A 24,071-nucleotide genomic window follows, 5' to 3' on the forward strand; every position below is an offset into this window, starting at 1 on the left:
AGAAAAGGGATACATAACCGAGCCTAAGAGGATTGTTCTAGGGCTAGTTACAACCACACGTGCGAGGAAAGGAAGGCTGTCTCTGCGGTTATGACAACAACAACAAACAATCTACTATCTCTCATTGTTTGGGGTTAAATCTAGGCCTACAAGGCCTCCTACTCAAGCATAGAAGAAGGGTACTCAAGTGAAGGAGAGAAGGGTATACAACAACAAGTAAACCTCCCACACGTGTGAGAATCTAGGGCTGTTGTACAGTCACTTCAGTCTACACATACATCTCAAGAAGGATCTCATTTGAAGGAAGGTGTCTACATAAGTGAAGGATATCTCTAAGTATAGAAGAAAAGCATTTCATCTAGAGCAAGTGCTACAAGGTTTACTAACAGTTGAAAGAAGAACGAAGTGTCGGAAGGAGGAGGACGAAGTGTCGGGGAATGAAGCGCTGGAAGAAGGAAGTGTCAGGGAACAAAGTACATAAAGGAGAAAGGACTTTACTTGTGCTTGGAGGACATTCTAGTTAGGGGTCTAGGGTTTGGGATTGATCAATAAGAGAAACTTACTAAAGGGTTTTCCTCTCAAGAGAAGAGAGGTTTTGGCCTTGGCAAAGAGCCGAAATCTTGTGTTCTTGTTCTTATGTTTTTGGTAGCAGTTTGATGAAGTACACACACATGCATGAATAATAATAAGAAGAAGATTAAGCTAACAAGAAAAAATAAAAGGACTCCACAAATTGTTATCAAGTTAAGAAGAATCACGCTACACCTAATTGCCCTTGATTCTTCAACATGGTTTCAAAGCTAAGGTGATACATCAAGGAAAGGGCATCTCGAGAACACTTATCAAGGAAGGACATCTACAAGAGCTGAAGTATCAAGCCAAGAAGTCTCAATCACATCAAAGGACAAGAAGGTGAACCATCTAGCATTCATCAAGGAAGACTACAAAGCAAGAAGAAGAGCCTTACACAAAGGCACCTACAAGAAGAGAAAATCAAAGCAGGACCTACATCAAGCTACAGGTCTTCAAGCAACTCTCATCGTAAAGTCAAATCCACTTGGAGAAAGCAACTTGAAGAACATCAAGATCTAAGGAAGGCAAGCCATCAAGTATTCAAGGAGAAAGCAAGTCTACTACATCTCAAAATCTATCAAGTAAGTATATGTCCCCTTCTAAATATACATCAATGTCTTTTTGCAAGGAAAACAATAAATTGGTAGGTACCAATAACTTTCTTGCATGGAAGAAGAGGACTGATTTACTTCTCAAGGAGAATGAACTCCTAGAACACATCAAAGGGAATGTTACTATTCCTGCTAAGGAACAAACTCAAGCCTTAGCCAAGTACAATAAGGATGAGACAAGAGCTCAAAGGATTCTAATAGAATCCATCAAAGACTCTCTCATTCCTTATGTCTCCAAACTTGAAACATCAAAAGAAATCTATGATAAACTAGTAGAGCTATTCTCAGTAAGCACAACTGGAGAAGTGATATCTCTTCAAAATGAGTTGTACAAGATGAAGATATCAAAGGAAGGAATAACTCCCTACTTCATGAAGATCTCTGAGATGAGGGATCAACTTCAAGAGCTAGGGGAAGTCATGTCTGACAGAGAAATGACAACCGTAGTACTCAATGCTCTACCTGAGGATTGGGGCAACTTCACATCAAGCATATATGCCAAGAAGGAAGCCACCCCACTAAGTGAAATGTGGTCTCTATGCAAGATAGAGGAAACAAGACTTAAAGCAAAGGAAGATGTGGGATCAAAGGAGCAAGCATTTGCTACCATGGCCAAGAGAAAGGGAAAATTTGGCAAATTTGGTCCACGAAGAACAAATAACAAAGATATGTCCAAAATCCAATGCTATGGATGCCAAGAATATGGACACTACAAAAGGAATTGTCCTAAACTAAAGAAGGACAACAACAACAAAAGAAAGAGGGAAGAAGCTCACATGACTCAAGAGGTGAAAGAAGAAGAAAAGAAGCAAAAGAAGGAAGATCCTCTGGATCTCTACTATGACTAAGTCAAACTCTTTACTTAAAGTCTTCTTTCAAAGTTTTGAGTAGGATAGGAGCATGTAGGAATAGAATAAAATTGCATGGCTAGAAACATCTTCTAGAATCTAGAAGCATGAAGTACATAGAGTTCTAGATACTCATGTAGAAAGAGCATTTATAAATGAGAACAAAATGCATGGTTAGAAATATCTTCTAGAATATAGGAGCATGGTAGATATAGCTCCATATATTCAGAATAGGACCTCATCCACTATGAAAGAAAATTGATCATGATTGAGAATCTTAGAAGACCTCCATCATCAAAATGAAAGAAACATTTGTAGGGTAAGGGTCTTCAAGATCCTTTGATGGAATCTTTAAAAGAAGATTCATTAAAAAAATAATATGTCTCATTGGGAATCCCATTCATGGGATTCAAGAAAAGGATGATATGCAGGCAAGCTAAGATGAAGCAAGAAGGGCCACACCAAGAACAACCAAATGAAGCTAAGATGATCAAAGGAAAATCAAGATGAGGTATGTATGCATCAAAATTTAGTCATGTTATCATTTGTATATTATTGAGTCATGTGAATAGTTCTATAGCAAGATCAATTAGGACATGCCTCGAAGGCTTGTACTATAATGCAATGAAGGTCAACAAAAGAAAATATTCACATAAGGAGTATAAGATTGCTAACTAAGAAGCAAGTAAAGAAGAAATGCCGACTAGTCCTAGAAGCAAGCAATGAAGAAATGCTCTCACAAGGAGCAAAAAGTGGTTGACCAATCTATCCAAGAAGAAGCAAATGAAGAAAGAGATCAAGCATGTGAAGAACATCATGATTAACAAGAATCACTATCTGACAAGATACTTTGAAGACATCTCCCGAAAGAGGGCAGGACAACTCTGACTAAGAAAGGAAAAGATTAAAGGACCCTTGACACCTATGAAGGCCTTGGATATATGAAAGGTGCAGATAACTGATTCTACTCTACGAAGATGTCATGATGAAGCCATCCAATAGAAACACCATTTAATGTTTAAGCAATATCAAGATGAAGTCATGAAGGGCTATTAGATCAAAGAATGGGAACACGCAAGTACAATGAATCATCCATGTGAAGAGTAGTCCAAAGCATAGACAAGATGACAAGAGAACCTGATATATGACAAAAAGGCCACTTTCCACAAAGGAAGCAATGACATGACAAAGAAGGAAGGAAAGTGATCGATGGATGGTGCCCTACCAAGAAGAAATTCAAACAAAGACTTCATGACATCAAAGGAAGGAAGGAGATCAAGTCGCTGGAGGACCCATGAAGAAGAAGTCGCTGATAAATGGACAAGTCCCTAGCTAAGAGGGAGTTATAACAAGTCCCTATTACAAAGGAACTTGGACAAGTACCTTGTCAGAGGATACTTTGGCATGTCTTCCTTAATTGAGAGGAAGTGATAGAAACAACATTCTTGTCTTCGCTTGGGAAGAAAGAATGGGGGGATTAGGTAATCATTTGGCATCTGATACTCTTTGAGGATGTGTAGGGCATCCAAGACAAGAGTAGGCAAGAGGACTGATATTCTTTGAGGGCTGGGAACCCAAGATAAGAATAGTCCTAGAAGGTCATACTCAGTTAACACCCGGCTGGGTATGTACCTTGAGAGACAATGACTAAGGTGTCTATAAGTCATTGATCTCGCCAACATTGTGCTCTGATCTATTGAGAGATAGAGTTGTTAGTCAAGGCATTGTTGTGGAAACAATGTTGGTTACTACGATGCTATAACTTATGGATTGCCAATCCAATTTCTCTTATGTGAATTCTTCAAGATTGAAACATAGCCAAATGCCTTGGAATGTTGTATGAATACCTCCCTAGTTAAGAGGGAGTGTTGAAGGAAATGTAACTAGGTTCGATCTTCATAAATGTACTTTTGATATTTGTACTTATTCAAGAAAAGAAATATTATTTTTATAATATATCTCAATGAGTTTCTTGCTCATTGAAATAGGTCTAGCACATGTTAAGTGTTATAGGTGATTCAAGGAGTAAAAAAAAAATGACTGAAGACCTTAAGGGCTTGTTACACCATGTATGTTTATGTATTAGAGTCAAGAGAATACCTCCAAGCAAGGTCAACAAGTATCCTCCATGCAACGACACCTACAAAAGAAGCAATCTGAATTATAAAAGGCAAGTCGACCTACAAACAATAAGTCAGCCTTCAAGTTGGCCTAAAGGAGGGACAATCCTCTATATATAGAGGCTGTCCACTCCTCCAAAGACAACGCACTCATATCTCTGAAATCTACGAAGAAAAGAGGCTAGTAAAGGGTAACGAAGGATGAAGAAGAGATCTCCTAGTGCAGCGAAGAAAAGGGATACATAACTGAGCCTAAGAGGACTGTTCTAGGGCTAGTTACAGCCACACATGTGAGGAAAGAAAGGTTGTCTTTGCGGTTAAGACATTAGCAACAAACAGTCTACTATCTCTCATTGTTTGGGGAAAAATCTAGGCCTACAAGGCCTCCTAGTCAAGCATAGAAGAAGGGTACTCAAGCGAAGGAGAGAAGGGTATACAAAAACAAGTAAACCTCCCACATATGCGAGAATCTAGGGATGTTGTACAGTCACTTTAGTCTACACATACATCTCAAGAAGGATCTCATTTGAAGGAAGGTGTCTATATAAGTGAAGGATATTTCTAAGTATAGAAGAAAAACATCTCATCTAGAGTAAGTGCTTCAAGGTTTACCAAGAGTTGAAAGAAGAACGAAGTGCTAAAAGGAGGAGGACGAAGTGTCGGAAGAAGGAAGTGACAGGGAACAAACTACAAAAAGGAGAAAGGACTTGAATTGTGCTTGGAGGACATTCTAGTCAGGGGTCTAAGGTTTGGCATTGATCAATAAGAAGCTTCAATAAGAGAAACTTACTAAAAGGTTTTCATCTCAAGAGGAGAGGTTTTGGCCCTGGCAGAGAGCTAACATCCTGTGTTCCTTTTCTTATGTTTTTGGTAGCATTTTGATGAAGTACACACACATTCATTAATAATAATAAGAAGAAGATTAAGCTAACAAGAAAAAATAAAAGGACTCCACAAATTGTTATCAAGTCAAGAAGAATCACACTACACCTAATTGCCCTTGATTTTTCAATAAGCTCATCTCAGAATCAAGAAAATGCATTCAATGAAACTCCTTTGTCAGACCATAGACTTGAGGATACTCTGAAACGGGACATATATGAGCTAGAAGTTCTTAGTAAACATCTCACATAGGAAAGGGAAGCAACAAGGGTACAAAATGAGATATTAAGAACTCAAAATGATACCATACTTTTACATCTTTGCCATTGGTATAAGAAAAATAAGTAACTCAAAGGAAACAATAAGTTACTTAATAATAAGACCAGGGGTTTGCAGAGTAATATTCTGGTGAAGAGACTCAAGTGCTACCTTCAGCATTAGAAAGAGAAAGGAAAGCACTAGTACTTCTTTGTGAACTTAGTCTTCTTGACTTGTGCAAGTAATTTTTCAACATGGTCTTTGAGGTGAGAAATTTCTTCGTCCTTTTCCATTACTTCCTTGTAATTCATATCAACAAGATCTTTATATTCTTGTTGTAATGCTTTCTTGTTTTGTCGAAATTTGGCTATTTTGTCTTTCTCTTGATCTTCCGACTGTAATTCCTTGGTACACTGGATTACATCTTTTTGTAGGGGTGATGATGGGATTTTAACTTGCAATTTGGCTTCCACTGTCTTCATTTCCTTATTAAGATATTCATTTCGTCGCTCAAATATTGCCATTAATTGTTCTATATCGCTTGATAATGATTGTTTTTTTTGCATCACTTAGATATTCGACTAAGGTAAAAGTTTTGTAACATATTGTGCAAACCACATTTTGATTTTTGAATGACTCTTGACAATTAGAATATCCCTCTGAACAAAAAGGACATTTTGGAATGAAACCGTTGTTCTTTGTGGAAATCATCTTTTTATTTTTTATTTTTATTTGCTTCAGTGATTGACTTTATTCTCTGTAAAATGATACTTTGGACTATGAAGGTTACATATCCCTTTGTAACAAGTTGGTATACAAGTGTGAAAATACCCTTTTCTTCAATATGCCTTTACACTTCCTTTTCTCTTTATATGAACCCAAGTTTTAAAATTCTCAAACAACTTTCATTATACCTTGTATCTCTTTTTTTAATTAAAGTTTCACACTTTAATTAACTTAATTAAAAAATATACCCTTTTATATATTTTTATCTTTTATTTTAATAATATTTCCTTTTTTTAACTTTTGAATACTCCTTTATCTAAAGCTATATATATTCCCTTTTAAATAATTAGTGTATATAGTTTTAATAAGTAAGGCCGGGTCTTAAAACCTTGCTTCCCATGCTTTTTTTTAATACCTTTAATATATAAAAATTCACCAAGGTTAACTACTTTTCTTATTCGAACATTCGTTTCTAATTTGTAAACATAAAGCGTTGCTTGATTGGCTGCGACCCTTCCGAACTTGTTTTCAACAGTCTTGGCTATGAAGTTTGGATTTTATGAATACAACAATGCGTTCCAGGCAGTATTTACTACTGAGGTAATCGTATGGATGGTGCTGACTTCAATTGGTGTAAACTGGCTCACATAAATTATTCCTTTCGATGATTGCCTTCATCAATCTAACAATGGTGGCTGCTGTTAGGCCCCTATACTACTAGTGTAACCCCTTATTGTTATTAGTACAACCCACTTATTATGTTGATGTACCCATGTAGTGCCCATATTGTTACTATTGTGCCACATAGAAGCCCACTATTGTTATTATTGTGCCCTTACATTATTATTGTTATGTCGGCTCTGATTATGTTATGACCCCTTAGACTCCTATATGTGGAAAGGAGGTCTTTTCATTTGTATCATCCAAGAATTGTTCATTTATGTAATGTAAAGGAGGTTGCCCCCTCGAAGAGGCTGAATTCTAATTTCTAAGGTGTTGATCTATCTTTTCTATCTTCTCTTGAGCTGGTTTCATAACATTTGGTATCAGAGCTTTGGATTCTAGGGTTTCGCTGCTCCAAACAGGTCATCATGGCATTTTTGCTATAACTTTTATTCTGCGACGTTTCAGAAGTTGCAGAAAAAACCCATTTGAGAAGAAATCGCGCTGAACCTTGGGTCCAAATTTCAGAGCTTTTCGCGCGATATTTGCGGAGATATGATCTGAGGAAATTGGTCTTTTTGCAGACTCTTGAATTACATTCAAAATAGGTGACCTGGGGAAAATAGTCATAACATTCTCTCTGAGCATTGGATTGAAATTTCATAAGAAGGTACAAAAAGAGGATGGGCTGTAGTTTCTTGTATGCATTTTTCAGATCCATAGGTCGAAAAATTGACACGTGGCACTTCATACAAGTTCACTCTTCTGGAAAGGTCTATAATCAGGTCATCTTGGGAGATTGTGCATAACTCTTTTTTGGGGAATCCAATTTGGATCAGACTGGTGGCATTGGAAAGAGGACACAGAGGGCTACTACAGGTAGCAATTTCAGAACTTAAATATCCACAAGTACAGAGTTATAGTTGTTTCAAGTTAGAGGTCCTAAAATCAAGAAAAATCAAGATGAGGAAGTTTGATGGCAAGGATCCGGTAAATTGGATACTTCAGATGGAGCAATATTTTGATCTACATGGTGTACCAGTATTACAAAAGGTATGTATTGCATCTTCATATTTAGAACCGGATCAATTTTTATGTTATAAAGGGCTTTGTTCTCGTAAAAAACTTGTTACGTGGTCAATTCTCACAGAGGAAATGATAGCACATTATGAGGATACAAAGAGCAACACCTTCTTTAGAGCAACATCACAACAATTGGAAAGAGTAAAAGGGCTTTGTGACATATTTGAAAGTAAAATTATGGCAACAAGGAAGTCTACCCCTCACAACTATAAAGATGGATGTGTTGTTCCTCCTAGCCTTCCGCAACCTACAAGGGTTACACCACAACAATTGGAAGAAAAAAGAGAAAAAGGGCTTTGTTTCAATTGTGATAGCAAATGCACTAAAGGTCATAAGTGTGCCGAGAAGAAATTATTTTACATAGAGTATGAAGAGGAGGAAGAAAATGATCAAGAAACATCAAAAGAAGAGGATATATGCCAAGACCCGACCCCAGAGAAAGAAGAAATGAATCAGAACATTACTTGTAAACTATTGGCAAGAATGACCACTCCTCAAACTCTCAAGATAGAAGGAAATATCAAGAAGAAAAAGGTGCAAGAAGTGAAAGATCACATCAAGAAAGAAGAAATGAATCCAACCATATCTTGTAATTCACTGGTCGGAATTACCACTCCTCAAACTAGCGAGATAGAAGGACATATCAAGAATAAAAATGTTCAAGAAGTGAAAGATCACATCGAGCATCAAGAAATGAATCCGACCATATCTTGTAAAGGGTTGGAAGAAATTACCATTCCTCAAAATCTAAAGATAGAAGGACATATCAAGAAGAAAAAGGTCCAAGCAGTGAAAGATCACATCGAGCATCAACAACAAGTTCTCCAACTTTTAATGGATAGCGCCATTTCGGTGCAAAATCAAATGAAACAACAGGTAGATCAACATCATAGTGAAAAATGTTTTGATGTAGGCGATTGGGTATTTTTACTGCTACATCTAAAGCAAGCTATTTATGAGAAGGAAACGTTGGCAATACTACATGCACTTAAAAAATGGCGACCTTACCGAATGGGAAGACTCTTCAAGGATGAGGATGTGGAAGCATTGTTTTGTGCTATTTCTATTATCCAACCAGATTGGATAAACGAAGCAAGGGATGAATGGAAGAAGGACACAGAAGTATGGCCACTTATTCAAAACTTGCAAAAGATCCCAATTCAAACAATATTGCCAGATATTGAAAATGAAGGAAAATTCATATTGGAACCTGGAGCAATCACAAAAAGAACCCGAAAGCTACGAAATCAATCAATTTCAGAGTATCTCATCAAGTGGAAGAACTTACCCGCTGAAGATTCCACATGGGAGGACAAGAATTTTATATAGAAGCATCAAGAACTACTCAAGCGTTGAGGACAACGCTTTTTGAAGGAGAGGGGCATGTTAGGCCCCTATACTACTAGTGTAACCCCTTATTGTTATTAGTACAACCCACTTATTATGTTGATGTACCCATGTAGTGCCCATATTGTTACTATTGTGCCACATAGAAGCCCACTATTGTTATTATTGTGCCCTTACATTATTATTGTTATGTCGGCTCTGATTATGTTATGACCCCTTAGACTCCTATATACAGAAAGGAGGTCTTTTCATTTGTATCATCCAAGAATTGTTCATTTATGTAATGTAAAGGAGGTTGCCCCCTTGAAGAGGCTGAATTCTAAGGCGTTGATCTATCTTTTCTATCTTCTCTTGAGCTGGTTTCATAACAGCTGCAAAGGTTGTGTATGATAAGTAATTGATGGAACTCTCAATTGTTTTAATTTTAAATGGGTGAAATAGCAATTGACAACTATATGGACACTTAGCAGTTTTTTTGTTTTTAAAATGAAAATTGTACCGATGTACAAATTAACCAACGGTGGCGGCAATTGGCGGAGGCTCCGAAGGTATGGTTGACAAAGATTTTAAGAAGGTTGTGGAATGCAGTGGCAGGAATATGAAGCGGCAATGGGGGTGTTGCAATGGTAGCAACAGTGGGGCCATTGCAGTGGTGGCGTACAACTAGTGGCAAAGGCCGTTGTGACGATGGTGGTATCTTAGGCATGGACTGCAACGACGGTGGTATGTTAGGCGTGGACTGCGACAACAATGGTATGTCAAGCGTGGATTGCGATGAAAGTGGCAGTGCAATAGAAGCGCAAGTAATTTTATTTTTGTCTTTTTTTGTCTATTTTTGTTAACTATTTTTTTCTTCTATAATATATGTTTTTTTTTCTTTCTTTTCTTAATTTATTCTCTTATATATATATATTTTAATGGCCAAAGAGAACCTCCAAAAGATTGTAGCGAAATGCTTCAATGACAACAAAGTGGACGAATTTTGATGGCCAAGGACCTGGATCGAAGAATGCAATGTTGTGCAACGGTTAAGCGGCCAAAGGATCAAACACCTTTGAAACCAATGTAATGAACAAAGTCCGTATACTCAGAGGAATGCTCTGATACCAATGTTACGAACAAAGTTCGTATACACGACAAACTACTTCAGAAGATCTAAAATATATAAATATCCATGATAGGATAGTAATATATTAAAGAAGAATATTTGAATACAAGTGAGATGATTACAAATGAGGGTGAGGGCCTGCTTCTATACCCTAGGCAGGCACCTCTTCACCAATGGGTCATGTTCTTAGGGACATACCTCTTCATTTAACTAATTACTAGTTAATTAATCATTATTTATTATTATTATTGTTTACATTATTTGTATTATTTTATATATATATTATTCATAACAGTATGTAACCATACATAACGAAGCTTTGTTGAGAGAAAATCTTCTGTGCATTGTCTATGTGATGTGATGATGTTTTATGTTTGTTTTGATGCTTTAAATGTTTAAAAGAATCTAATCAATTGTGAAAAAGAGTGAAACATTGATTTACCCCTCTCAGTATTTCTAACATCATTTTCTTGTAATGGGCTTTTGGGAATCACTGTATTTGACATGTCTCTCTTTAGAGATAAGCTACTGCCATTGTAGCTAGTTTTTATTGCTTCTTTGCATATTGGAGTGTTTTCTCTGTTTCATTCATAAATGGTGTTTGGATTTCATTGTATTAATGTGCTCTATGCGATATCTCTTTGTTATTCGACGTGTATTGCTATCTTCATTTCATTCTCATCATAATTTGGATCACAACCCTAGGCACTCTTAGATGATGTCATCAAGATTTGCATTGGTTCTTTCATAGCAATAGCTGGACATAGGGATACACTTTCTCCCTCTTCCACTTCTTTATTTCTTATTATAATGAGGATGTTGAGCTAGGACCTTATGCCTCTTTAAGGACTATCTCTTTGCTTTACCTAGATCCTATTAACGTCCCTTTTGTTGTCATTTGTATCTCTTCTTTTTAACATTTTAGCATCTAGTAGTTTTCTAGAAACCCCCATAGTTTATTGATTACTATTTATAATCCTTCTTCCTATTGTCATTTTCTTGTTCGTTTGTGGATGTTAATAAATTATTGTCTTATCTTGTCAATCTTTGCAATTACACGCATGCAACTGATATCATTATGACACCATGTAAGAAATTAGGGTGCATACATTGATAGAGGCAATGGTGGAGAGAAAAACAATGAGCAGTATTTGTTGTGAATGTTGTAGCCATGCATCTCTCACACCCAATATCATGCATCACATTCCATATTTATGCCACTGCTAAGTGGTTATGGAGGTTTATCCACCACTGTAAATGTTATATTGGTTACATATCACTAACATATAATGTGAACCCTTATACACATGAATGTTAATACTCCCACGTAACCAAGTTGTTTTGTTGCGTTGATTATGTAGGGATGCAAGGAGGTCTTTTTGAGAATCTTAAAATTAGTTATTGGAAAACCTTAGGATCTTATTAGAAAGGCTATCCGTAAACAAACATCCATGAATTCTCTCCTAATTGTTAATGTTCAAGGTTAATAATGGACTTACAGGCATTGATATTTGATTAGATAGAGCATCATTCAATACCCATGTTTCAGAAAATTAATGTAGTAAGTAAATGATTTTTTTTCTTGATTTAACACCCGCTTCATTAAAAGCTGTAAAACTTATTTTATGGAATTGTAAATGTTTATATAAGATGCAGAAATCTTGTAATCTGACTTGAGCCTTTTGCAATATTCATGTAGTGTGGAAATATCAGAAGAAAAGTTTCTGAAATACTTTTGGTGGTGTTGGAACCGTTTGAAGGTAATTTTTTTGTGGTCTATCTATTATAAAAAAGTATTTCTTTCCTTTAAATTTTTATGGAGTGTCCCATTGATCTATAATCTATAGTATTATGGCATTAAATTTAATTATTATCTCCGGTCATTTTTCTAGAGTTGTAATGGGAACAATTTCGCAATGGAAAATCACGTTAACTAATATTCCCATTTCCTAAAAGTAATTTCTATTTTTCCTTCTTGTTTTTTAATACTGAAAAAAATAATACTAAAGAGTTCTTAATACTTGAAACATGAGAAGTGAGAGAAAGGCTTATGGAGTTAGCGTGGATGTGAACAGGGTGAAGCTCCAACAACATGTTATGATTGAGGTACGAAATTGTCTTTGTAGTGGGCAATGTTGCCTTTAGTGATGATTAGAGAAACCTCCTATGGGAATCTTTATTTTATGGTTATGGATATGATCATAGTATACTACTAAGGGAAAATGCGTAGTGTGTTAGCTCACACACGTCTCCACCTTTCACCATATAAATGGAACACAAGGCTATACCTAAATGCCTTGAAACTTTGATGGAGAAGCACCATGAACAATTTAAGTAGTAGCACAAAGGGAGTGCACCAAGGTGAAGTTACATCAATTTAGGGAGAATGTGTAGATGAAAGTGAAGGAGAGTTAGTGCATGTGAGATAGAACCTATAAGTGCAACGATTTATTCTAAGAAACGATATATTCTAACAAACATAGTAAAAATAGCACTAGTTTTGAAGGAATCACATAGGAAATGCATGTGAGACAAGTTGAGAAGACACATGGTGAAAGGAAGCACACTTGAAGATGGCTTAGAAGTTGCAAGTCTAGAGGAAAAAAAAATGTGTGGAAGCAATGTGGACTAGGTTTCAAGGATAACATAGACAAACAACATGTTAGTAACCATGCCGGAAAATGCAAGGTAGAAATTTTGTATCTAAACAAAACATTATTACTTATGCAAGTAAATTTACTTTTGTGGTATTTTGTATGTAAGCATATAGATTTGTATACAAGCACATAGATTTGTATACAAGCACATAGATTTGTAATAAGGCCTCAAATAGATATTGGTGTTACAAAAATGTCTAGCATTGACAAAAGTGGAAAGTCCCAAGCACTAGGTGTTCGCTTCATGTAACTTAGGAGGCTACCCATTGTCACCTCGGTAGCTCTTCCTCTCTCTTTTGGTCGGCTCTTCTCCAACTCAAAGGGGCCTTTCCTAAACGTAGGATAATCACACCTATGGAGTGGGGGCTGAGGTGAAAATGAAAAGTAAGGTTTAATAAAACAATGTGGTTGTAGTATAGTGTGTGGAAGTGGAAATTGGAAAGAAAGGAAAGGAAGGAGGGGAAATGAGGGAATGAAATGATGAGGGTTTGTTGACACAAAAACTAGCAAGCCCAGTGCAAATCCTTACTAGGCGGGCCAAACCTTATGGCAACAACAGACAAAGTTGCCACTATCACCTCAAAAAACTTTCTCCTACTCTTTATTTGAAATTTTAATCTATTGCAACGACTAGAAATTATTCTTCTAACTGGTTATTTCTTAAGCAGTTTATTTGCTACAACAAATAATGGATAAAATTGCAACTGTAATTTTCACCATAAAAAGTTTGTGAAAAATAAAATGTTGGAAACTGAGAAATATAGAGCACATACAAAAAATATGACAATTATTTTTGGACAATTGTCCTTGGAAAAACCCAATGTGGGAAAACTGGTGTAGCATATGAGGTCTTATTATTATTATGCAACAAAATTCTGAGTACAATTTTGGATGCTTAATCTAGCAATACAATTTGAGAGAAATATTAGCAAAATATTTGTGAGGCCAATACCTCATCAACGCAACTGATTCTACTTCGAAATCTAGCCAAATTGGGCGACACAAGATGCCCCTGCGTGAGCAACAACGCAGTGCTTACATAGACTCTAACTACACTGCCTCAGAAACACACTAAATCCTGTAGCTCTGCTTGTCTCAGACCTAGGAAGTGGCTCACTTGGCCTCCTGGAATTAATCCCGGACCTCAGCAGCTAGATCGAATCCCTCTTTGGCTGAATCTGACTCTCCTCTTAAGCCCACCTGCACAGTCCTTGTGTAGCTTCCTGAGGAAAACTCGTCCCACTCGCAATTGGCTCTTTTGGATCTGGAATCCTCCGAAAATATGCTACTAATCTCCCTCTTTCTCCTGCTTCCTTTTGGCTCAAATTCTTCCAGTTGAATGCTGCTCTCTAGAAAATCGATCTACCAAGGAAACTCGTTCTTCCTGTGTGTTCTTCTCCAACCCCATCGACCACTTATAATCTCCAGTTGGATCACCAACGACCACGATTAAGTCCTTATCAATGGCTGGAATCATTCCTAAGTCAATCCATGTGAGTTTTTAGAGAATTCTCACCTTTCTCAATTAATTCCCATTAATTAATCGATTCCCAAAGTTAGACTTAGGCATTTTTAATTATCAATCAATTAATTTAATTGAGCAATCTCTAAGTGGAATTTCCAAAAATAATTTTTGTGTTTTGGAGATCTCATATGTTTTAGCCTCTCCACAAAGTTTGATACTAGAACACCATTCGATGCTATAGAAACTAACACTCCCTCTTAGCGAGGAAGGTGTTCTCTCCCATAACATCTTCCATATTGTCATGTCTCCAATTTTGATTTTCCGCATTAGAGACAATTTTGGAAAGAGGGGGCCACAAGAAAGAGAAATTCGACCCAAAGAGGGAACTCACACTCTTGGAGGCCTAAAAGGCGTAACGAAGGTGATGACAGAGAGAAAAGAGCCATGCTAAGGCAAAAAAAAGTCAAAAATATTACCGCGGCTAGGCTTAGAGGCAGACACTGAGCCTATAGGCCCAAAAACAAATTTACAAACCCTCGCAAAAAGGTGAATTAGCTTCAAATCTTCAAATTTGTCCAATTTCCTTTGATGTTGGCCCGCAAAAAATTCTAGAAACTAGATCTTACCCTTAAGGGCCTAGATCTAGCTCCAACCCAACAAATCTTCTTGAATCTCACTTGCACAAATGAAATTACAAGTACCTAGAACCCCAATATATACAAAAATTTAAAATTCCAAACCCCAGCTGCAAAACATGGGTTAGAAAAAATTCTTCTACAAAATTTATTTTATAAAAAATAATTTACAATCTATATACGAATATACAATGCTTGAAATATTTTTTTGAATAATAATTTTTATGATAATGACAATAGATTGATGTATTTCGAAAGATAAATGTTAACCACAACCTTAGCGAAGTAAGAAAACCACATAAATTTCCTGAAGCCCAAACAAGGTCAGCATGTGCCCATAGTCTGTGAACTTGGAGCCCAAGGGTTGGGGAACTTGCAAACTCTATATATTTCTTAAGAGAAAAATCTTAGATCATGCAATGAATTGGATCACTTAAGATAAGCCCAAAACTTGCCAATAGAATGTTACTATTATCTACAAATGAAATAATGATTCATATAAATATTGAAGCACAATATAGGAAAGCACATACCCAGCGTGGACCATAGATCAATGAGACAAACACCATGAATTGAACCCCAAAGTCTTTTATTATGAATTTCAAACGTTCCCAGCAGAACAATGGCTTCACACCAGCATTACAAAATTACATTTAGACTAGAGTCACAATCATTGTGACTTGAGAAGCAAATGGCTTCTAATTTATAGATAAATCCACCAAGTGGAAAATAATGGCTAGTTGATTTTATCTTCCTCAAAATAATCTCGACCGTCGATAAATACTTGATAAAGTTTTTTTTTTTGTAAGTCGAAGTTTTTTCATTACTCAAAAGGCACATATAAAGATGTCAAAATGCATGTGGCCTCACCCCGACCAGGTTTGTTGAACAATGTTATTATTATGCTACAGACAAAAAGAAAAATACCCAACTGAGAGATCCACAACCTTATAGGCCTTACATACCAAAAAACAAAAAGAACTAGAAAGACACCAATTACCATAATCAGTCATCAGAGGTGATTGAAGCAGGATTCTCTGTCCCCATTCCTAGAGGAGGAAGTGGACAATATAGGCAGTTGACATGTTACTGAAAGTGAGCAAGCCAAGATTCCAACTTTTCAAGCTTCTCTGTTAGCAGATTTTGGCCACGCCATACAACCACAATTCGTTCACGGACATGGCATTGAAAGTAGTACTTGATTAGGTTTTATTCTTTGTGATTGAAAATATTTATTTTTGAGGAATTTCCAAATTTCTCATTAAATCCATTTTTTATTAATCCAAAAATAATTATTTTGGATTAATTCCTAAAACAATTGACGTTGACTTAACCACCAAGGTCCAAGGGCTTAATTTTTCTCAAAAAATGTATTTTTGCCTTGGTGGGGGACCTCGAAAAATTGACTTCTTCATGACCCATGAATTTTTTGGTCATTTTCCATTGGAGAAATTAATTTCTCAAGAAATAATTTTTTCACTCTAAATTAATTAATATTCTGGCTTAGGATTTAGTTTTATTTTTGCCAGAAAAATTAATTAGTTGACACTTGAGGGGATTAATTATTTTTCCACCCTCAAATACAACCATGGTGTCTCATTGCGAGGGACCATGCACTAAACTATTTTTTACATAAGATAATTACATTTAAACTCTCAAAGGCAGAATACCCGTTTGTTATAAACCCTCATAATATTTATCCAATTCTGCGACACAAATGATCTAGTAGACAAAGTGATCTATAATAAAATAATTTAGCCAAATAGCTTAAATTATTCTCAAATCACTTTTACAATAGACTCGACTAAGAACTCTAGGACTCACCTAGGACTTCGATAATAAATTCCAACCTAGCTTTTGGGTTTAAGCTGGAGGGAAAAACTTTGCCGATTATTCATGTTTAGAAACATACATAATACTGTGAGACGAAAAACCTCCTAGGATTAAATTCGTCGCCAATATCATAGGCTTACCTAGGTTGTTACATAATTAATGGTCATACTAGCATCATTTACATTACAATTTGCAGAAATTGGGTTTACAGTGACATAATAAACAAATGGCTGATGATTATGATCTTTGAAAAATTAGCACAAGTGCTTCCTTGGAATTTTGAAAAAATGGGTGCAAGAGGGAGGAGTCTCGGTATGAGAAGAGTCACCAGGATGAATAGATCAATGATGGGATGAGGAGTGATTCCTAAAGCCTATTCACAAGAGATGTTCAAGTAATTGGCTTGCTTGCTTTGAAAGGAAGGTGATTGGCTCTCTAAGAAGGGCTATGAGGATACCTAGACCTAGGGTTGGAGGATATGCCTTGACAAGGGGCTTCCTAGGCTTAAGGATCCTTGTGAAGAAATGGATTCTATGTAATCCTTGTGGAATTTGAGTTGTAGAGTTGTGGGACCACAAAGAACCCAAGTGGACCCAAACTAGGTCAAGGTATGGAGTTGATCATCCAAGGAGAGGCTTGACCTAATTAGAGAAGAGAATAGGATCAATAGACTAATTTTCCTTTGAGATTTGAATGCAATGATCCTAGTGAGGACACTAACCCAAATCAACCTAGGGAGAGAGATGATCTTATAGCTAGGGCTTGCTATATCTTGGGATTCCACTGTCGGATTGTGCTCAAACTTGGACCCCTTGAGAAGACCCGAACGCAATTGTGACCGATTTTCAAGGTGTTTGGATGGAACAAATAATTTTTCTTGATGCCCTAAGTGACCCTCTAGGGTTAGGCCTAGAATTGGGAAGAGTGAAGAAAAGAAAGATAAATTTGACCACCAAGAGGATGCGAGGATCAGTGCCTTGCTTAGGGGGTTTAATGGAGTCAAGATACACCTAGATCGAGGAATTTCGTGAGCTAAGGAGCCCTAATTAACCATCACTAGCCTATTCAAGGGCAACAACTAGGTAATTAGAGATTTATACTGAAAAATTGCCAAATAGATGAAGTTTTGAGGTATTTCAACCTAAGAGGTGCCTATAGGAACATTCACCCAACCCTCAAAGAGAAACGCATGCATTAAATCACTTATTCAAGGTCCCAGAAGAATTTTGCATTACATCAACTCATACAAGAATAATGATAACAATATACATGCATTTGACAAGTAAGGGAACAAGAATAGCATTAAAAGTTCACTTATATGAGAAAGAGAGTATATCCATTCATCAACTTTACATTAGAAAGAAGCTCCAAAGACAATAGCGAAGATCCAAACATCATAGTGCATCTAGAAACTCCAAAAAATTCATCCCAACAAAAAAGTGCGAAAATCTCTCAAGAGATACTAATCTAATCCAAGTGATGATGAGAGGAATGAATGAGCTTCTCATCAATTTATACAATGCCTAAGGGAGTTCGAATAGCCTAATTGGCCTAATTGAGCCCTGTTACCACTCAAACTAGCAGGGGATCCTATAGAGCAACTACTAGGTCAAGGGAAACAATGGAGCGATGACCCACTATCAACTCAGCTAAAGCTCCTTGCTCTTTACATACTTTCACTGATGGGAGGAGACCCAGTATAAAAGGGAATCACTAGATGAATGGAACAATAGGAGCGCAAGGAGTGATTCCTAAGGCCTATTCACAAGAGAGACTCAATTATATGGCTTTCTTGCTCGGGAAGCAAGGTGATATGCTCTCTAGGAAGGGCTAAGAGGATTCTCGAGGCTAGGGTTTGGGAATATATCTTGTAAAGATGATTCCTAGGCCTAGAAATCCTTATGGAGAATTGGTCTTTGTGTGATCTTTGTGGAATTGGTGTTAATAGGTTTTGGGACCATACAGGACCAAGCAGACCCAAAATTAGGTCAAGGGTATGGAGTTGATCACCCAATGAGGGGCTTGACCTAATTAGGGAGGAGAAGAGGATCAAAGGATAAATTTTCTTTGAGATTTGAATTCAATGATCCTAATGAGGACACTAGCCAAGGGAAAACTAGGGCAAGAAATGGTCCTTGAGCTAGGGCTTGCTATATCTTGAGATCCCACTGTCGGATTTGCTTCAAATTTGGAGGGCCTCTAGAGCAAACCTTAGCGCAGTTGTGGACAAAAAATCGAAGTGTTTGGATGGCTAGATTGTGAGATAATTGATGCCCTAGGTGACCTATGTAGGCTAGGCCTAGAAAAAGAGGGAGGTGAAAAGAATAAGCGTTGAAAATGATCACCAATGGAGGATTAGTGCCTTGTCCTTTGGGAGAGATGGAGTCAAGGAGAATTTATAGTTTGGAATAGATTCACTTGGTTAAGGAGGCCTTGAAAACAACTTTGCATGGCATTAAGGCATGAGAGAAGCAACTTCAAGGTCTTTACACGTCGATTTGCAATATTTGATGACTTATCAAGATAAATTTTGACACATGTGCGAAGAAGAGAGAGAGACGTTGTTGAAGCAGTAAGGACCAATCAAGAGAAGAGAGAGAGATGAAATGATGTGATGAGTGATGTCCAAATGAGGAGAGTGGTCACTCCTATTTATACTATTCGTTGAGGGTGAGGAGACACATCCATTCGGCTTCTAGCCTACATTTGGCTGAGGCCGACCTTGACAATTTGTGCATGAGAGAGAATAAATTCAAAATTCCACTTCTGCTTGTCAGAATGAGATGATCTTTATATCAAAATTGGACCTCTTGAAAAGAGGAATCCAATGCAATAATTATCTCCATCATATGAGCTTTCCTAAGGTGGAATTTGGCCCTAGTTGCCAATTTTAACACTCCCTCTCAATTAGGAAGAATTCCACGTACCAATCCATTTGTCATCATCATGCCATCTTGTCATCATGTACCATCTTTGTCATCATTGCTATGCTCTGGATTGCTTTGCTTTGTTGAACCATGAAGTAATAATGAAGAAGTGATTGAGAGTGAGTCATAAGAGCTTACTGCTCTCCACTGACAAAAGTCAGTCCTTGATCCCAGATCAAGTTGTTGAACACTATGCATCCTAGTCATAGGGAGTACAACAGTACATGATGTGTCCATCAGTAGTGCTATGGTCCTTAACCATCTTTTCCCAACTATTGGCCAGATGAGAGGTACTTCCCATGAGTTTAGGACTCCATGGGTAGGATGTGTGTTGGGGTATTGGCAGGAGAAGGTGATCGACCCATCTTGCTCATATGCCATAGGAGAAGGTGAACCACTCATCCTATGCATATGCCAATCGTAAGGGAAGGTGAACCACTCACTTTACACACATGTCAACCATCATGGGGTATCACAGGGGAAGGTGAACCACACACCCTATATCTAGAACACCACTAGGGGAAGGTGAACCACACACTTTGTATCTAGAACACCATTAGGGGAAGGTGAACCACTCACCCTATGGTCACTCATAGCTCCAAGAAGTACCCCAAGCCCCTAGGAACTCTCAGAGCTCAGTGTCCAACTCATACGGGACCCTCATAGGAGAGTCATTCCACGACTCCAAGTCTCTCTCGGAAGGTTAAGAATTTGACCTTCCCCATGAGTTGGAAGGTCAAATTCTGTCCTCATGAGTTGGAGCCTTATTGCTCTCTGTTGTACCATATCCCTGATAAAGTGGTACCTGATATCAATGTGCTTGGAGCGGTCGTGGAACACGGGATTGTCTGATAGGCGAATCCCACTCTGGTTGTCGCAGAAGATCACAATGGTATCTAGCATGTGCTGAAATAGGTCACTAGAGAGCTTCCTCAACCAAACAACTCTACAACAGGCCATACTCTTAACAATGTATTCGGCCTCAACGTGCTTAAAATAACTGATTTCTGCTTCTTGCTCATCCAAGATATTGAAGTAGACCCCAAAAAGAGAAGCAGCACGTAGATGTGCTCTTACGATCCACCACACTGCCGACCCAGTCAACATCTGAATATCCATGAAGCCTCAAGTTCCCAACAATGTATCTCAGTGCATAGTGGATTGTGCGTTTGAGAGATCTCAAGAGATTCTTAGCAACAATCCAATGAATGTGATTTGGGTCGACCATAAATTGACTCAACGTGTTCACAACGAAGCATATGTCAGGACGAGTGTTTACCAAGAACATCAGGGCCTTACAAGTTGACGCTACTCGAAAGGGTTTGCTAATCCGGGCCTAGCAGTACTTCCTCATAGCTTCTTGGAGTTGAGTTCCATCGGAGTAGATATGGACTTGCAGTCCACCATTCCACATCTCTCAAGAAACTTCATAAGATAGCTATCAATCCTCTCATACCAAGCTCTGTGGGCTTGCTTCAACCCATAGAGGGCTTTCTTCAACCTGCATACATGTGTCTTTCGATCTTGAACTTCGAACCCCTCGGGTTATTCTACGTTGACTTCCTCCATAAGTGAGCCATGCAAGAAGGCTGTTTTGACATCCATTTGGTGTAGGCTCCATCCTTGTGAGGTAGCAAGGGCTATGATTGAACAAATGGTGGTATATCAGGAAACCAGAGCAAATATATCATCCTCATCTACTTCTTCCTTTTGAGAGGAGCCTCGAGCAATGAATTTGGCCTTGAACTTTTCAACGCTCCCATCAACTCCATGTTTGATCTTGTAGAGCCATTTTGAAGTGACCACTGACTTGTCCTTGGGTCTAGGAACCACATACCAGACATCATTCTTCATGATCGACTCATACTCCTCATTCATCGCATCCTTCCAAATTTGGTGTTTCACAGCTTCTTCGAATGTGCAAGGCTCAGATTGTACAATGGTACTCATGGCAGTGAAGTACCCTTGGTACCTGTTCGACTTCTTGCTTTCAGGAAATGTCCCCCTTGGTGCAATATGTTTCTCAGCATCTTCAAGAGTATCTTTGAGCCACAAAGGTCTTTTTCTTGAATTAGAGGGCTCACTAGGAGGTGGATCAATGGAATCCATCGGACCTTCCACATCGGGCATCAGGTCATCAGACGGAGGTTCATCCTGCTTTCCTGCATCATCATCATTATTGTCATTCCTAATAGGAGGATCTCAGACTTTCCTAAGGGCAAAATCTTCATCAAAAGTGACATCATGACTTATTTCCACTTCCCTTTTACCAGGCACATAGATTTTATATGCTCTTGAAGTTTTACTGTAGCCCACAAATGTTCCTTTCTTCCCAGATGTATCTAGCTTGTTTCTTTTCTCTTTCGGCACATGAAAATATACAGGACAACCAAAAATTCTAAAATGAGAAACATTAGGTTTCTTACCGATGAATACTTCTTCAGGTGTCTTTAAGTCCAATGCTTGATGTGGGCATCTGTTTTGAACATACACAACGATGTTGGCAGCTTCTCCCCATAAGAACTTCTGTAGACCTTCGTCATGAAGCATGGCATGTGTGGCTTCTATGATAGTTTGATTCTTCCTTTCGGCAACTCCATTTTGCTCAGGAGAGTATGTTGTAGTTGTCTCCCTCTTAATTCCAACTTCTCTACAATAGTCAACGAATTCATTTGACTCATATTCGGTCCCATTATCAGTCCTCAATATTTCGATCATTTTCTCTATTTGATTCTCGACCAAGGCTATGAGAGAACGGAACCATTTGAACACTTTGTCCTTCTTCGTTAAGAAATAGATCCATGTTTTGTAAGAGAAGTCATCCACAAAAATTGCATAGTACAAATATCCACCCAAAGATGTCACGAGAAACATACCTGATAGATCAAAATGGACTAATTGAAGAATATCAGTATTTTGACTTTGACTTGAAGGGAATGGTCCCCTTGTATGTTTTCCAGTTGCACAACCCTGACACACACCTTCATGATTTAAGTTGAATTCGGACATACCTATGACCATCTTCCTTACATCAGGTAAGGCTTTGTAACGAAGGTGCACAAATCTGCGGTGCCATAATTCAGATTGAAGAGAGGTATTGCAAGTCATTGCTCCCAACGAACTTCCTCCAACCTGATAAAGACCTTCAACCCTGAATCCATGAGTTAATGCATCTCTCGGGTTCCTTTGCCAAACACGAACCTTCCCATCAATGTATGTCACCTTGAAACCTTTATCTTCCATCGCAGAAATAGAGACCAGGTTCTTTTTTAGATTAGGTACATACAACACTTCTTGTAAATGAAGGGTTTGACCTTTATTTAAGTGAAGAGTAACAATTCCAATTCCTTTCACGGGATAAGTGGCATTATCACCAAGTATAATCTTCATATTTGTCTTCTTTTCAATCAAGTTTGATAGAGCCTCTTTGTACCCAATGAAGTGCCTTGAGGCACCACTATCAATCAATATCTGGAGGAGAGGCAGTGTTGAGGGCAGAAATAAGATAAAATTCCTTTTGTTTTACAACATTAACTTCTTGAGTGCATCTAGCCAGTAACTCATCAAATCCCAAAATCCTGTCATTGTTTAGGATGGTAGTGTTAAACACGTCCCATTCTCTTGTAAGGCCTCCAAGTGCAATAAGAGTGAGCTCCTTGTCACAAATGACTTCTCCAATAGATAGGAGATCATTCTTGATTTTGGTAATCTTCATGAAGTAGGATTGAATGGATTCTCCTCTATCCATCTTGATGTCTTTCAACTTGTTCTTGAGAATGAGAACTTGATTTGCATTATTTACTCTTAACATCCCAACCAACTTGTCATACATCTCCTTAGATGTTTCCAAATCTGAAATATAGGCAACCAAAGGCTTGTGAATAGAATCAACAATAATTTTCTTAGCTTTAACCTCACCTTTCTTGTGCTTTGTTTGTGCAGTTGCGGATGCATTTGAAGGAGGCTCCACTACTCTTCCTTTGACATGATCCATGACATCATTTTCTTCCAAAGTTAAATCTAGAGACATCTTCCATGCATCATAGTCGGATTTGTCCTTAAGCTCGTCCTCGGATTTGAAGTAAGATGTAGTCATCATTGGGGCTAGTTCCAAGTTCTTGTTCAACAACTTCCCTTAATGATTGCTTTTCCTCACTCTTGCTTGGGCTTTGTCTTCACTTGAGCTTTGATACCATGTTAATTTTAGATAACAATGGTATGTTTAGCACAATTTACTTCAATGTTCCTTTAGTAGCCCAATGACAATTTCCAATTATATCCAGTAGCAATCACATTGACAGTAAATGCAGATAGAACATAAAAAGATGTACAGAA

At 37.7% G+C, this 24,071-nt stretch overlaps 1 protein-coding gene across 1 annotated transcript in view; it reads left to right on the plus strand.

Annotated features, from left to right (window-relative positions):
* LOC149140003 (uncharacterized) overlaps positions 1-24,071 on the plus strand; it is a 349,910-nt gene that overhangs the window by 164,727 nt on the left and 161,112 nt on the right. Inside the window, exon 8 of the mRNA XM_089450875.1 lies at positions 11,919-11,979. Within this exon, the coding sequence (XP_089307001.1) occupies positions 11,919-11,979 (61 nt within the window). The remainder of the gene's footprint in view (positions 1-11,918; positions 11,980-24,071) is intronic.

The sequence above is a fragment of the Pinus tabuliformis genome, chromosome X (assembly GCF_031772625.1).
Source record: "Pinus tabuliformis cultivar Carrire ecotype Pingquan chromosome X, CPIR1, whole genome shotgun sequence".
Lineage (NCBI taxonomy): Eukaryota > Viridiplantae > Streptophyta > Pinopsida > Pinales > Pinaceae > Pinus > Pinus tabuliformis.